Source organism: Lacerta agilis, chromosome 10 (genome assembly GCF_009819535.1).
Source record: "Lacerta agilis isolate rLacAgi1 chromosome 10, rLacAgi1.pri, whole genome shotgun sequence".
NCBI classification, from domain to species: domain Eukaryota; kingdom Metazoa; phylum Chordata; class Lepidosauria; order Squamata; family Lacertidae; genus Lacerta; species Lacerta agilis.
Genome location: NC_046321.1, coordinates 31,157,547 through 31,169,226, shown reverse-complemented (window position 1 = coordinate 31,169,226; position 11,680 = coordinate 31,157,547). Strand labels below are relative to the sequence as shown.

General features: G+C 43.7%; 1 protein-coding gene across 1 annotated transcript in view; it reads right to left on the bottom strand.

Annotated features, from left to right (window-relative positions):
- Window positions 1-3,528: 3,528 nt before the first annotated feature.
- GRIN2B (glutamate ionotropic receptor NMDA type subunit 2B) overlaps window positions 3,529-11,680 on the bottom strand; it is a 267,579-nt gene continuing 259,427 nt past the window's right edge. Inside the window, exons 11-13 of the mRNA XM_033162191.1 lie at window positions 9,735-9,922; window positions 8,970-9,208; window positions 3,529-6,641 (exon numbers count right to left, since the gene is read on the bottom strand). Coding sequence (XP_033018082.1) covers window positions 4,743-6,641; window positions 8,970-9,208; window positions 9,735-9,922 — 2,326 coding nt within the window. The 3' untranslated portion in view covers window positions 3,529-4,742. The remainder of the gene's footprint in view (window positions 6,642-8,969; window positions 9,209-9,734; window positions 9,923-11,680) is intronic.

Here is an 11,680-nt window from a genome sequence, read left to right as displayed (position 1 = left end):
GTGGTGAGGGTGTAGGGAATATTAAGAACAGAATTATGGCTTGGAAGCCTATTTGGCTACAAACTGGAAATAAGCCCTTGGGGGACAAAGCTAGTGTCCCACTAATTACTTTCTTCATATTCGAGCAGCGTCCAGAAGTGGAGTGGACGTTTTCCACTTGGACAGACCTGGTATGTTCAATATGTAACTGTAGGGAAGCACTTATGGGAGAGGATGCAAAATGCAAGTTTGAGGGGTTGAGGTCCTCTTCTATTGTTGCCAGGAACTTCAGGGCCTGATCTTTCAGGTAGCTTCATGTGCTTATATCTGATGGATGTGATGGAATGAAACCAACACAAGTCCCATTTGGGAGCAGGTGGGCAATCCGGAGTACAATCATGAATAGGCTGCCAGCTCTTTCGGACAAGAAGGGATACGGCCATGCTTGATCTAAGCAAACTCATGAGGCATACATGTTTGTTCTGACAACATCCTGGAACAAAATAGTTCCTCTGTGCAACTAGCCTTTGATTATCCTAATGATGACTGTATTTAGGAATGATGTAGATTTTTATTAAAGGAATTTGAAGAACTCCTAGTGGCAGGAAGTGGGTTGTAAGAAACTGCCAGAATACCTGTGCCCAAATTGGGATTGTGTTGGATTTTGGCAAGTATGAGAGATACTAGTTGATTTACATGTGCAAGGGAGTATGGGGTGGGGATGGAGAGGGGCAGTATACTTTAAAAAACCTGTAGATTAGTGCTGATGCAGGGACAACCCATTTTCTTTGATATGCTTGTGTCATGCATAATATCCCACTCACCAAATTTATGGAGCACCACACATTATGGCAGGATATAACATAAAACATAACATAACAACATAACATGGTGTATTGCTACATTGGCAGACATACCACCTCCATTAAAGAATGCCAGAATAAGTGGTCCGGCAGCATGCCATACTAATGTCTAACAGCTTGGGAAGTCTGCCATTCCCCCACCCCACCCCATCTTTTCCTCCTTTATACCATAACATTTATTACATACATATTGCCATGACTCCAGAAGTATGAGCATTTAGAAAGTATTTCAATATATCCTCCTAAAAGACATTAATGGCAAGATATGCCAGACTGAAAAAAACATACCAGTTACATTATGTATGTTCAGGTACAGAACCATTCACCCATGCAAAACAAGCACCCTTAGTTCATTGGGGGGGATCAATGTTATGAAATGATAGAAATATTAGGAGCACATCCCATTTTTTCTAAGAGGAAGAAGAAACTGGGTTTCTGAGCTAATAAACATTCACTTTTGTTGGCCTCTCGTACAAAGTCTCATGTATTTTTTTGGCAAGTTAAGCAACCAACATCACAGCCTCCATTCTAGCATAAACAGCACCTGCTGCTAAATTTTCCTGTTATGTTCACTTGATTATTTTTAGTGAAATAACACTCGGAATTTTAAATTACAAAATTGTAATCAGTGTTCCAAGAAGTGTGTGTGTGTGTGTGTGTGTGTGTGTGTGTGTGTGTGTGTGTGATCCAACCAACCCTTTCCCTCTTGGTCAAATTTCAAGAGAAAGAAAAATGTATGTTTCAAATGAAAGACAAGGGGAAAGAAAGCCAGAGGCTCATTTCATGTGTCAAGGCAATACACAAGACACCTGCAAATGGATTGTTGTTGAAAGTCCTCCAACATTTCCTGTTATCCTTAAGCAGACAATTTTCACACTCTGTGCACACAAATTAAAATTTGTAAAGCACTTTAATATTATCAAACCTAAACACTATAAATGTAAACATGTCATTCAATGTTTAAATTGAGCTAGGGTCAGAGAAAAAGGTTATAAGAAAATGTGAACCGTAGTGAACCGTCATCCAAAACAAATATCTGGAATCATTCTGAGAGTTCAGTTAGCATCTTTTTGGTTTGTTTTTCAGTTTAATTTTCTCCGAAGTACCATTCTCAACTGTATTTGGTTTCAGCTGAGGTATGGGAATACTGAAATAGCTGCCAAAGGCAGGCTTAATCAGTAGGATCAAACCCAGCTGCTTAATAAGCCTTAAGAAGTACTAGTAAACTGAGGAGATTTCCCAGTCCCAAGGTTTCCAAGCCAACATTAACTTTGGAGAAGTCCCTGTAGTGTTGGGTGATGATCTAAACTGAACATTCAAAATGATGGTTTGCTTCATCACCAAGGGAAAACAGCACAATGCCCAGGACCCAGATTCCAGAGAAGGGTTATGGTATGGAGTTTAGAATCAAGCAAGGGAGATATAGTGTGCTTCCATTAGAACATGAAAGCCCTGCTAGCAAGGCTAGAGGTGATCTAATATATTTTTGAACCATGAAGAAAAAAGGTGGCAGGTGTGTAGATAGAGGTATTCAATGCATGCAGTTTTCTCTCCTTCTCCCCCATTTTTAACAGCCTGGGCCCACATCAAACAACTTCCAGACGCATCGCCTCAAAGTTGCAGGGGTGGGAGGACAACCTAAAATCCCTCTTCTCTCCAAACCTGAATATTCACAAGAAGAGAAGCACTAGTTTGTACAAAATGTAATAGAAAAGAAAACCATATTTACAAATGAAATGAATGCCTTCTCAACTGCTCTTGTCAGAGGGTTCACTCCATGTTCTGCAGACTGCTAAGCAAGCATTATTTTCTTTACAGGAGAATGAAGAGAGGAACAACAAGGCGTTCTACTCCTCCAACCACAGAGAGGGCGTCCCTCCTTCCATAACTTGCTTAGTAAATCCAGAGGAGGTGGGGGAATCCCATTTCACAAAATGTTCAGGCCCTTCCTCCTGGCCTCTGCCTACCAAAAAAACAAGGCCTTCTGTTGGCTTAAATGCAAGAAAGGTATTAAGATAACGCCAAGTAGGGTATGGTTGGAAGGATACACGAGAGGAGAATCAGCTGCAGGAAATGTGGCTCGAAAAAGAATGGCTGCTTCCAAAGCTCAGGGCCTGTGCCTGTCCATGCGTTCAGTTCTACCGCAATGTGCCCAAGATAGCCAAAGAGCACTTTTCACAGTCCTTTCCAGTTAGGAAAGCAGAACAACAGACCCATGAAAAAGTGAGGTGCTTTGCCACATTTTTGGGAAGCAACAATGGACCTGTTGCCCTTACCTGAGGGTTCCTGCTGTAAACGAAACAATATCGCTTCTAACAAGTGTCTCATTTTAACTTGCATTTACAGTTATTCCTCCTTGGTAGCCAAACTGCTGTTATCAGTACCATATGCACTGAGGACAGGGCCAGAACAACTCTCAAGATGCTAAGTGATACCGCTTTTGCACTTTTGAACCTGCCGGTCCCCTTCATAACAATATTCCCCACATCCTTCCAACTCTGCTCTCCAGTCGTCACCACAGCATCTGTAGGATCTGATGATTCATCTCCTCATGCCCTGTGGAAGACAAGCCGTGTATTTCCACAACACTATAATTATCAAATATAAGAATATATTCAATAAATACACATATACACATGTCTGAGTTGTGCTGGCCCTATTCCCACCACCACCAACACCACCACCACTGCCTTCTTCTACTTTCTACTCAGAGGAAATACACCATCAGCAGAGAAAGCCTTTCCATTATTCATCTTGCTCGTGTTGCATGATATGCTAGAGGAGGGAGCAATGGTTGAGCCTTCTCCCTGCCAGATTAAATTCATCAGAACAACAGTGGAGCTTGAGTTGCCAACCCTGCTCTTCTTTTCACTCAATGCCCTTTATGTTCCCTTGCGTTGGAAAGGTTTGCTCTGCTGTGTTTGTCTACTAAATATCGTAGCAATAAGAAACTCATGTTTTTACGATGGTTCGTGTCAATTAATTTTCACATTTAAGCTTGTGCATAAACCAACGCTTATTTGATATTTCACCATTTCAAAATTAACAAGTTGTTCATGAGTAGAACAAAACCTGCAACAAAACCTCCCCTGGGACCCCAACATTTGAAATTTCCCAAGACTTTTGCTGAAAGTTTCACTGGCATTTGTTTTTATCATTCCAATTCATCTTGCAGAAGTAACCTCACTGGGTTACTGTTGACTGGACTACTGGCTAGATCTGCATACATATCAAACCTCCCCTCCCCCTGGTAAATATACCAAGATTTCAATACATTTTTATCTTCAGTATATATATATATATATGTATATATGCAACTCCATATTTCAGCCTTTAACCCACAGTCTTCACAAAAGAACTGATTTTTTGCATGTAATCAACATAAAATGCATCAAGTTGATCCCACACCATTCACGTCCCATCAATTTTGCTTAAAAGTACATATGTAAGAAGACTTGTATCTTCTTCATGCCCATTCTATCTCTTCCATTCTCCGCCTCAGGCCACCTTCTCGTATCTGTACTAACCATCACAGTTTGGTGCCGAGAAAACCCCAAACTCTGCGGCTATTGCTCCCACTCGTGTGCTGGCCTCTCCTCAACCATGCCTTTGCCTTTCCCAACTGTGAAAACACAAGCTAAGCTACTAAGCTCTGACATGTGATGGCCAGGAATGGAACTGTGAGTGGAGAAATGAAAAGAGATCATTGGGGATGGGGGATCCGGGGAAAGAAAGAGGTGGCACTTCGCATCAGCGCTGCCTAAGCAGAACTCCAATACTCCACAAAGAAAAAAAGAGTAGCAGAAGAGTAGCAAATGGGAACTAGGTCTGAACCCACCACCTGCCCCTCCCACACGTTGCATTTCCAGCACCATCCCCTCCCATGCTTTTCCCCATCACTCAGACATCAGACTCAATACTGGAAAGTTTCTCATAAACATGCCCGTTGCTGGAGCCATTGAAAGCCCTGGGGTTTTTGTTGTTAGGCACACAGGGGTTGGACTGGTTCCCTATACAGATGTCCTTCTGGAAACGGGCTGGCACAGCCCCATGGAGGGCCGAGACCACCGGCTTGTTGGTGGTGACAATGGCTCGGAAGTCTGGCCTGGCCTTGGGCCCTCCTGCCACCACAGGCTGCCTGAAGAAATAGGATTTGCTGCCATGGAGCAAGCACTGGTCATCCCCAAAAGTGGGGATGAAAGGGTTTTGAGTGACCCGATCGGGGTAGAGCGACTTGCTGAGCATATAACCACCACTAATGCCAGGATTGTTGTGGTGGTGGTGGCTGGTGGCGGGCACTGAGGACTTGTTGTTGGCAAAAGTGGACTCGCTGGATGGCATCTCAAACATGTGGGCATAGGGGCTTCCCTCCAAAAAGCGGCCCTTGTCCTTCAGGCTGACGCTGCGGGGGGCCAGGGCGGCATCTTCCTTCTGCAGATCCACAAAGGTGTCATAGGAGTGCTGCCGGCGGAGCTTGTTGCGATTCTTCTTCTGCACCTTGGAGGCAGAGTTGGAAGGGCTCTGAGGATACTTGGTAGTGGAAGTGCTGGTTGCCACGGGCACAGGAGCAGATGGCTGATCCAGCTCTTGGAGGGAGTTGTCCTCACTGATGTCATAGAGGTTTCCGGCCTTCTTGCAGGCTTCACACCGGATGCATGGCTGGCGGGTGGAGTTCTGCCCCACCACGGTCGGAGTGTAGTTATGCAGCTTCGATGGGCAACTGCGGCAATAGTTAGCGCCAGGGCGTTCCTCCCAATCGAGATTGGTGAGGTTTTTCTCCCATGGCGCTGGTACCCCACTCACAACACTGTGCTTGTGCTCATTGTTTGCTCCAAACTCCCCCGACCCATGTTTGTGGTGGGTCCTGTTAGTACATGTCCCTGCTCCCCCTATAGTGTCACGCTTGAAGTCATCTCCCCGCTCTTTATAAATATCCGTCAGATCCACATGTTCCCAGTGCGGTGAGTTCTCCTTAGCCCGGAACTGGTCCAAATAGAAATCCCGTAGCCCTTCCTTGTCCCTAAAGTAGCGCTTGTGGTCAGGGGAACGGGGACGCCGGCGATAGGCCAGTTCAATCTCATCAAACTCTCTCCGTGACTTGGCCGAGGCTGGGCGCTTCTTTAGACTATCTTTATACTGCTGTTTTCGCCGCTTTGCAGCGTTGCCCTCAATGTTGCCATAAGTCACGGTATGAGTCGATATGTCCGAGACATCTGAACGGATCAAATCGTCGTGTGCACCTCCACCGCTGTATCGGTCACCCTTGAAAGACAACTTGCCATAGAGGTCACCTAACTGGCCATGTTTGGCTGGCGGCAAACCGATATCTAATGGCTTCTTACTGAGAGATCGAGGCTGTGCGGAGAAGGGTGGATTATCACAGTCATATAGTCCATCGATGGAGCTGGTGCTCCCTATGCTATGGGGGCGATGGTGGTGATGATAATGGTCTTGGTAAACATTGCTTTCTTTCAGCTGCAGATTACCAAAGGTCCTTTCCACCTCACTAATATAATCACTGAAGAGGTTTTCCTCGCAGGGGGGGTTGTTATAAGACTTGCAGTCGGAGTGAGTGAAGCTACGGCGGTGCTCAGAGATATCGTAGACAGAGGATTCGCGACGGATAAAATCCAGGGCACTTTGTGGTGAGCCATTGACACCTGAAAGGTTTGCCATGTTCTTTGCTGTTCGGAGCAGGCGCAAAATGTTGGAATGAGTATTGTTCATGGTAGCAGTGGGGGAGTTCATGGAAGAATGGCGGTCCTCAATAGCCACTCCATGGATGCAGCTGTAAATACCCTGCAATGGGGGGAAGCAAAGGGAGGTTAGCATGGGAGCATTCCAGCAGGGGGGCTGCAGAGCTTAGAAGACTGAGACAAAGAACCTTGTCCTTTGCTAAATAGGATCCTCAGTGGGATATCATTGGGAGATGAGACAATCTAGACACTATCATAATGGTTCTTCCACTTTTAATCTTTCTCCACCTTTGCCCCTCTATCCCTTGCCCTTTCATTATTAAATTGAAATAAATCTAGAAATTTATTCAGACCTTTATTGAAGTGGTTTGCTTTTTTTAGACATGGTTGCAGATTTTTCTTACAGATCAGATGCTCAGGAGTGCTGTGGTCAGGAATACTGTTTAAGGGTTACACCTTATGCACTAGCTGCAGGACTTGATCATTGTTTTCCAATGCCCTGGTAAGCGCTTCAGACAGTTTGTAATCATGCACATGAGATTATTCTGAATCTCCAACTACTGCAGATGGGCCATTAGACAAGCCTTTGATCCACAGCACTTGTTTACATTTAGTTTCTAGGCGTGATTCAAGGTGATACTTCTTACTTAGAATACCCTAAAAGAGCCCAACTCCTTCCTTTGCAAATATTGTTTAGTTTACAGATCTTGGAAACGGGTCTGAGGAAACATATAACCAGTCAGAAATTTGAGACTGTCAGGACATGACTTTTAGAGGTACAACATATTGGTTCACTTGGCACAGTTTCCTGACCCTCTGCATAGCCTCTAGTTATTGTTATTCATCTTGATCACAGACTCTTACCAACAATTGCTGTATTAGTTCCAGCTCTTTCTCCCTAGTCCTGATAAAGAATTGTATAAATTAGGAAGTTGCACAAAACAGATTTTCCCAACCAGAATTATGCTGTCTTAATACTTTGTCTGAGTTTGACTTTTCTGGTCAAAGAATTCTGCATTTTAAAAGCATCCTAAAATGGATCAGAGTTTTACAATCAGGAGCCTAGTCTGTTAAACAAAGAAATGATGAAAAAATCCATATTTTAACAATGAACATTTACATTGTCACCTCCAAATCATCTTTAATCCTAGGAAGACTCAAAATGACGAATTTATTAAGTGAAAGGCAGTTTATGCAGGAGCATCTGATTCCTTAGTGCAGCATCACACAATGTAATAATATTGGGTGGGATCTGTCAGTGCAGCCTTATGCAGTTCATAATCTCTAACTGGACAGAGAAATGAGCTTTCTTGTATGTTTTCCACAGCTCACAAATTAGAGTGATAACTAGTAGCAGGGCCTTCTGACAGGTGGTGCCCTGGCTATGGAATGCCACCCCACAGGAAGTGCTGCTTGCCCCTTCATTGTTACATTTTTGCCAGTTTGAAGACTCATCTCTTTCTGCAAGCATTTGGAAATAATTGGATTTATCAGGCTCTGATCTAATGATAGCTGCTGTTTTAATGTTTTTAATGTACTAATATAATTGTGTGTGTGTGTGTGTGTGTGTGTGTGTGTGTGTGAGAGAGAGAGAGAGAGAGAGAGAGAGAGACTATTTGTTGTGTAGCTATTGTATGCTGCCCTGTGATTGTTACTGCTGAAGTGGGGATAAAAAAATCTACTAAATAAATAATAATAATAGTTGAAATAATGAAAGGGAAAGAATTTTTGAATTCAAGGAAATTCATACAGAAATTATTTGCTAGAGAGAAAGTTTTTTATCTAAGTGTCCTTTGTAAAATCTGCTCATAAACATGGGAGGGGGGGGGGTTACCTGAAAGTCAGAGTTCTACACAATGTTGTGCTCCAAAGAAACCCCCTTCTTGTTTTGAGTCTTTCATTATTATTCTCCAAGACATTTATTCTGAAGCAAAGCTGAAATAGTGGCCACTCCCCCACTCCTGAACCAACACTTGAAAAAGTCTTGCTGTACCATTCAGAGACCAGGTCCTGCCTTCATCCAAGCACCTCTTACAGTGCTGCTTGAATCAGGCGGCTTCTGCCTGCTGCTGCTGCTGCATGGCAAGGATGTTCTTGTTCTTTCAGATAAATTACCAAGAATTACAGAAAACTTATGCACACCTTGTTAAAGAAGTGGCTGAGGCCACTGTCCCAAGAATCTGGATTCTCCCAACCTTTCAAAGTTCCATTTTATTTTCCTAGATTGTCTCTCTCAAGACCAAATGCCTCTTACATAGAGGCCAAAAATCACAGCCATAGGCACAAGGGGAAGTAATGAGAAAGGCTAGTTTGAGGTCTAGTAGCATAATAGATAAAATTGCTGAATAATAAAACTCCAAGCCTGAGTTGGCATGGATAGAGGGAATGGTCATGATGGTGGCTTTCCTTCCTTGAGGCTGAAAGTACTCACCCTGCTGATGGAGAAGACAACACCAGGTTTGCCAGAGCAAACACCCATGAAGCAGTGGCGGAATTGCCAATAAAAGAGATGTTCACAGATGAAGGTGATGAGGCTTAGGGCCATGGCTGCTCCCAACATATAGAAGACTCCGGCCATGTTATCGATGTCCAGCTGGCTGCTCATTACCTCATTCTTCTCATTATGGCAGATGCCAGTGAGCCAGAGAGCTTCTAGCTCCTCCATCTCACCTGGAAAAGATGGGTGGGAAGGAATCAGAGTGAACAGTGGGTGAAAAGTGCAGCTTTTCCTCTCATGAGCTACTATTTAGAAAGGAAAGATCCTCCCCAGGGCTTGTTTTTCAGCTGGAACTCACTGGAGCTCAGTTCCAGCACCTCTCTGGTGGGCGCCACTGCCATTCTAAGAGAACATGTTGAGTTCCGGCACCTCTTTTTCTAGAAAAATAGAACTGATCAGCCCTAACCCTCCAGTCCTCAAATTTAATTTCCACTTACCGTATGTTGGATTTACCTAGCCTGAAAACTATACTGGGGCAGTGGGGTGGTGGGTCAACATATAAACTTATTTTTTATAAATAATTGCTACAAAGTAGAATAGCCACTATACACCAGAATTTCATAGTACGGGTGAGTAACAAAAAAATGATAGCATTGCTGCTGGCTAGTTGTTGTTGTTGTCTTAGCCTTAGTGGTAAGTAGGGGATAATAGCTTCACTCAATGGAGAGGCACTCCTAGTTCCTCATCCAGATCACTTACCATCACCAAAGAGCTGTAGGATTGCCAGATCCACTTGCCGCTTCCAGCCTGAATTCTTCTGGATGGCAATGCCATAGCCCGTTGAAGCAAAGACCTTCCCACTCCCAATTGTCACCAGCTTGCAGCCTTCATCTCTGCCAGCCATGTAGTTTAGCACAGCTGCATCATAAATAAAAGCATCCAGCTTCCTGCATGATGTCAAGAAACAAGAGAGAATGAAGTAAAGAGAAGAGTCTGTGCAGACCTAAATCATTATGTGATGCTGAAGGAAGTTGAGAACTCCCATGTGATCTCAGGTAACCAAACACAGAGGAAGCCAGGCTGAACAACTGCTTGGGAACAATCAACATTGAGATGAGGGCAGGTTGTAGCATCACCACACAAATCTGCAGCATCTTCCAATGGATCTAAACAGGGTGCTAAACTGTAGCTCTCCAGACATTGGTGGATTGCAGTTCCCATTAGGCGCAGTCAGTATGGCCAATGGTCAGAGATCATGAGAGTCTAGCAACATCTGGAAGGCCACAACTTAGTTAACCTTGATTTAAAGATGCCTATGCAGCCAATCTAAACCATTTCATTTATGACTGAACAACGCTTTCTTCTTCAGCTTGTGAATTCAGCAGCATTCCTGCCACAACTAAGTCATGAATTAAGAAAGCAAAGCAGACCATTTCGCCCAACCAAACAGTTGGAATGATAGTATTAACCAAAATGTAATTACTCCAATTAGCTTCAGCCAGGACCCCTGCTTATGGGAAGAATCCCATGGGCATCTTTAAAGATGACAAGTGGTTAGGAGATCAAGTTATGTCTCCCTATGAGGGCAGTAACTTTAGCTTTATGGTGTCCCACTAACCTCAAATGAAAGAAAGAAAAAAAGAATCAGTGCCCAATCAGAAAAATAAATTACTAGTCCCAGCAATAAGGGTGTGTTTGCGCCAGCTACATTTTGAAGCATTCGAAGATAGAATTGCAGCCTTGTTCTGTTTGCACCATGAAGCATTTCCTGTCTTTATTGCTCAAATACTTCCACATGGATTTACATAATGTGTAGTTTGTCTTTATATGAGTAGAAAGGGTGGCATAGTGATATTCCCTTCCCCTCCCCCTCAAACAAGAAAAATAGACCCAAAGCTACACTGTCTGGTCACCTGGAAATTATCCTTATTTGCTAAAGGTTATCAGGTGAGTAGCAGCCTAGCATGACAAATAAAAACTTTAATTTGCATTCTCCAGGGAACAAACTGTGTATAAGTAGTCCTCCATCCACCAGTAGAATAATCTGATTTCTGGGCAATGTAGAGGAGGAAGAGGAGAGATAGGAATTAATAGCCTCAAATGTAATGGAAAAGTCATAGCTCGCCAGGTGGGTCAGAAGGTTTCTGGGACAGCAGCAGCTACCCCCAAAAAGAAACTTGTTGAGAAATAACTTAAGTCACATGGCAAGCCAGTTACATAGGTGCAGACGTTGTATGGAGCCTTTGCAAAATGATTCAGTCATGGTTCCCTGGCAACCAAGAATTTAAAAGTTCTATTCAGGCAACCTGAATCATGCCTTGCAGCAAAGCGTAAGTGGGGCCCTTACCCTCTCCCATTATAAAATGTGCACCGACTAGCTGTACCCTAGTATCCACATCTGCAGGGAGGAAGCCTTTGAGGCACAGCGTGACATGTGAGGGCCTCTTCCCTGCAGACATTTGTGCTTTATGTGCAGGTGCCAAAGGCATAATCGAAATATATTCATTGTATGCAAAAATTACAGCTAGTGAACACAGAAGACCCCACAACTGGTTTTTCCTCAGAAGATTGCTATTCTATCACTGACTCCTTCATAAAACACCTGTGACATCAAGAGCAAGGTTAGTCAGTGTAGTCCTGCTCCCAGTTCATGCGCTGATACAGAACACGAGCTGAATCAATCGAATAGGGCTACCTGTGAGTTT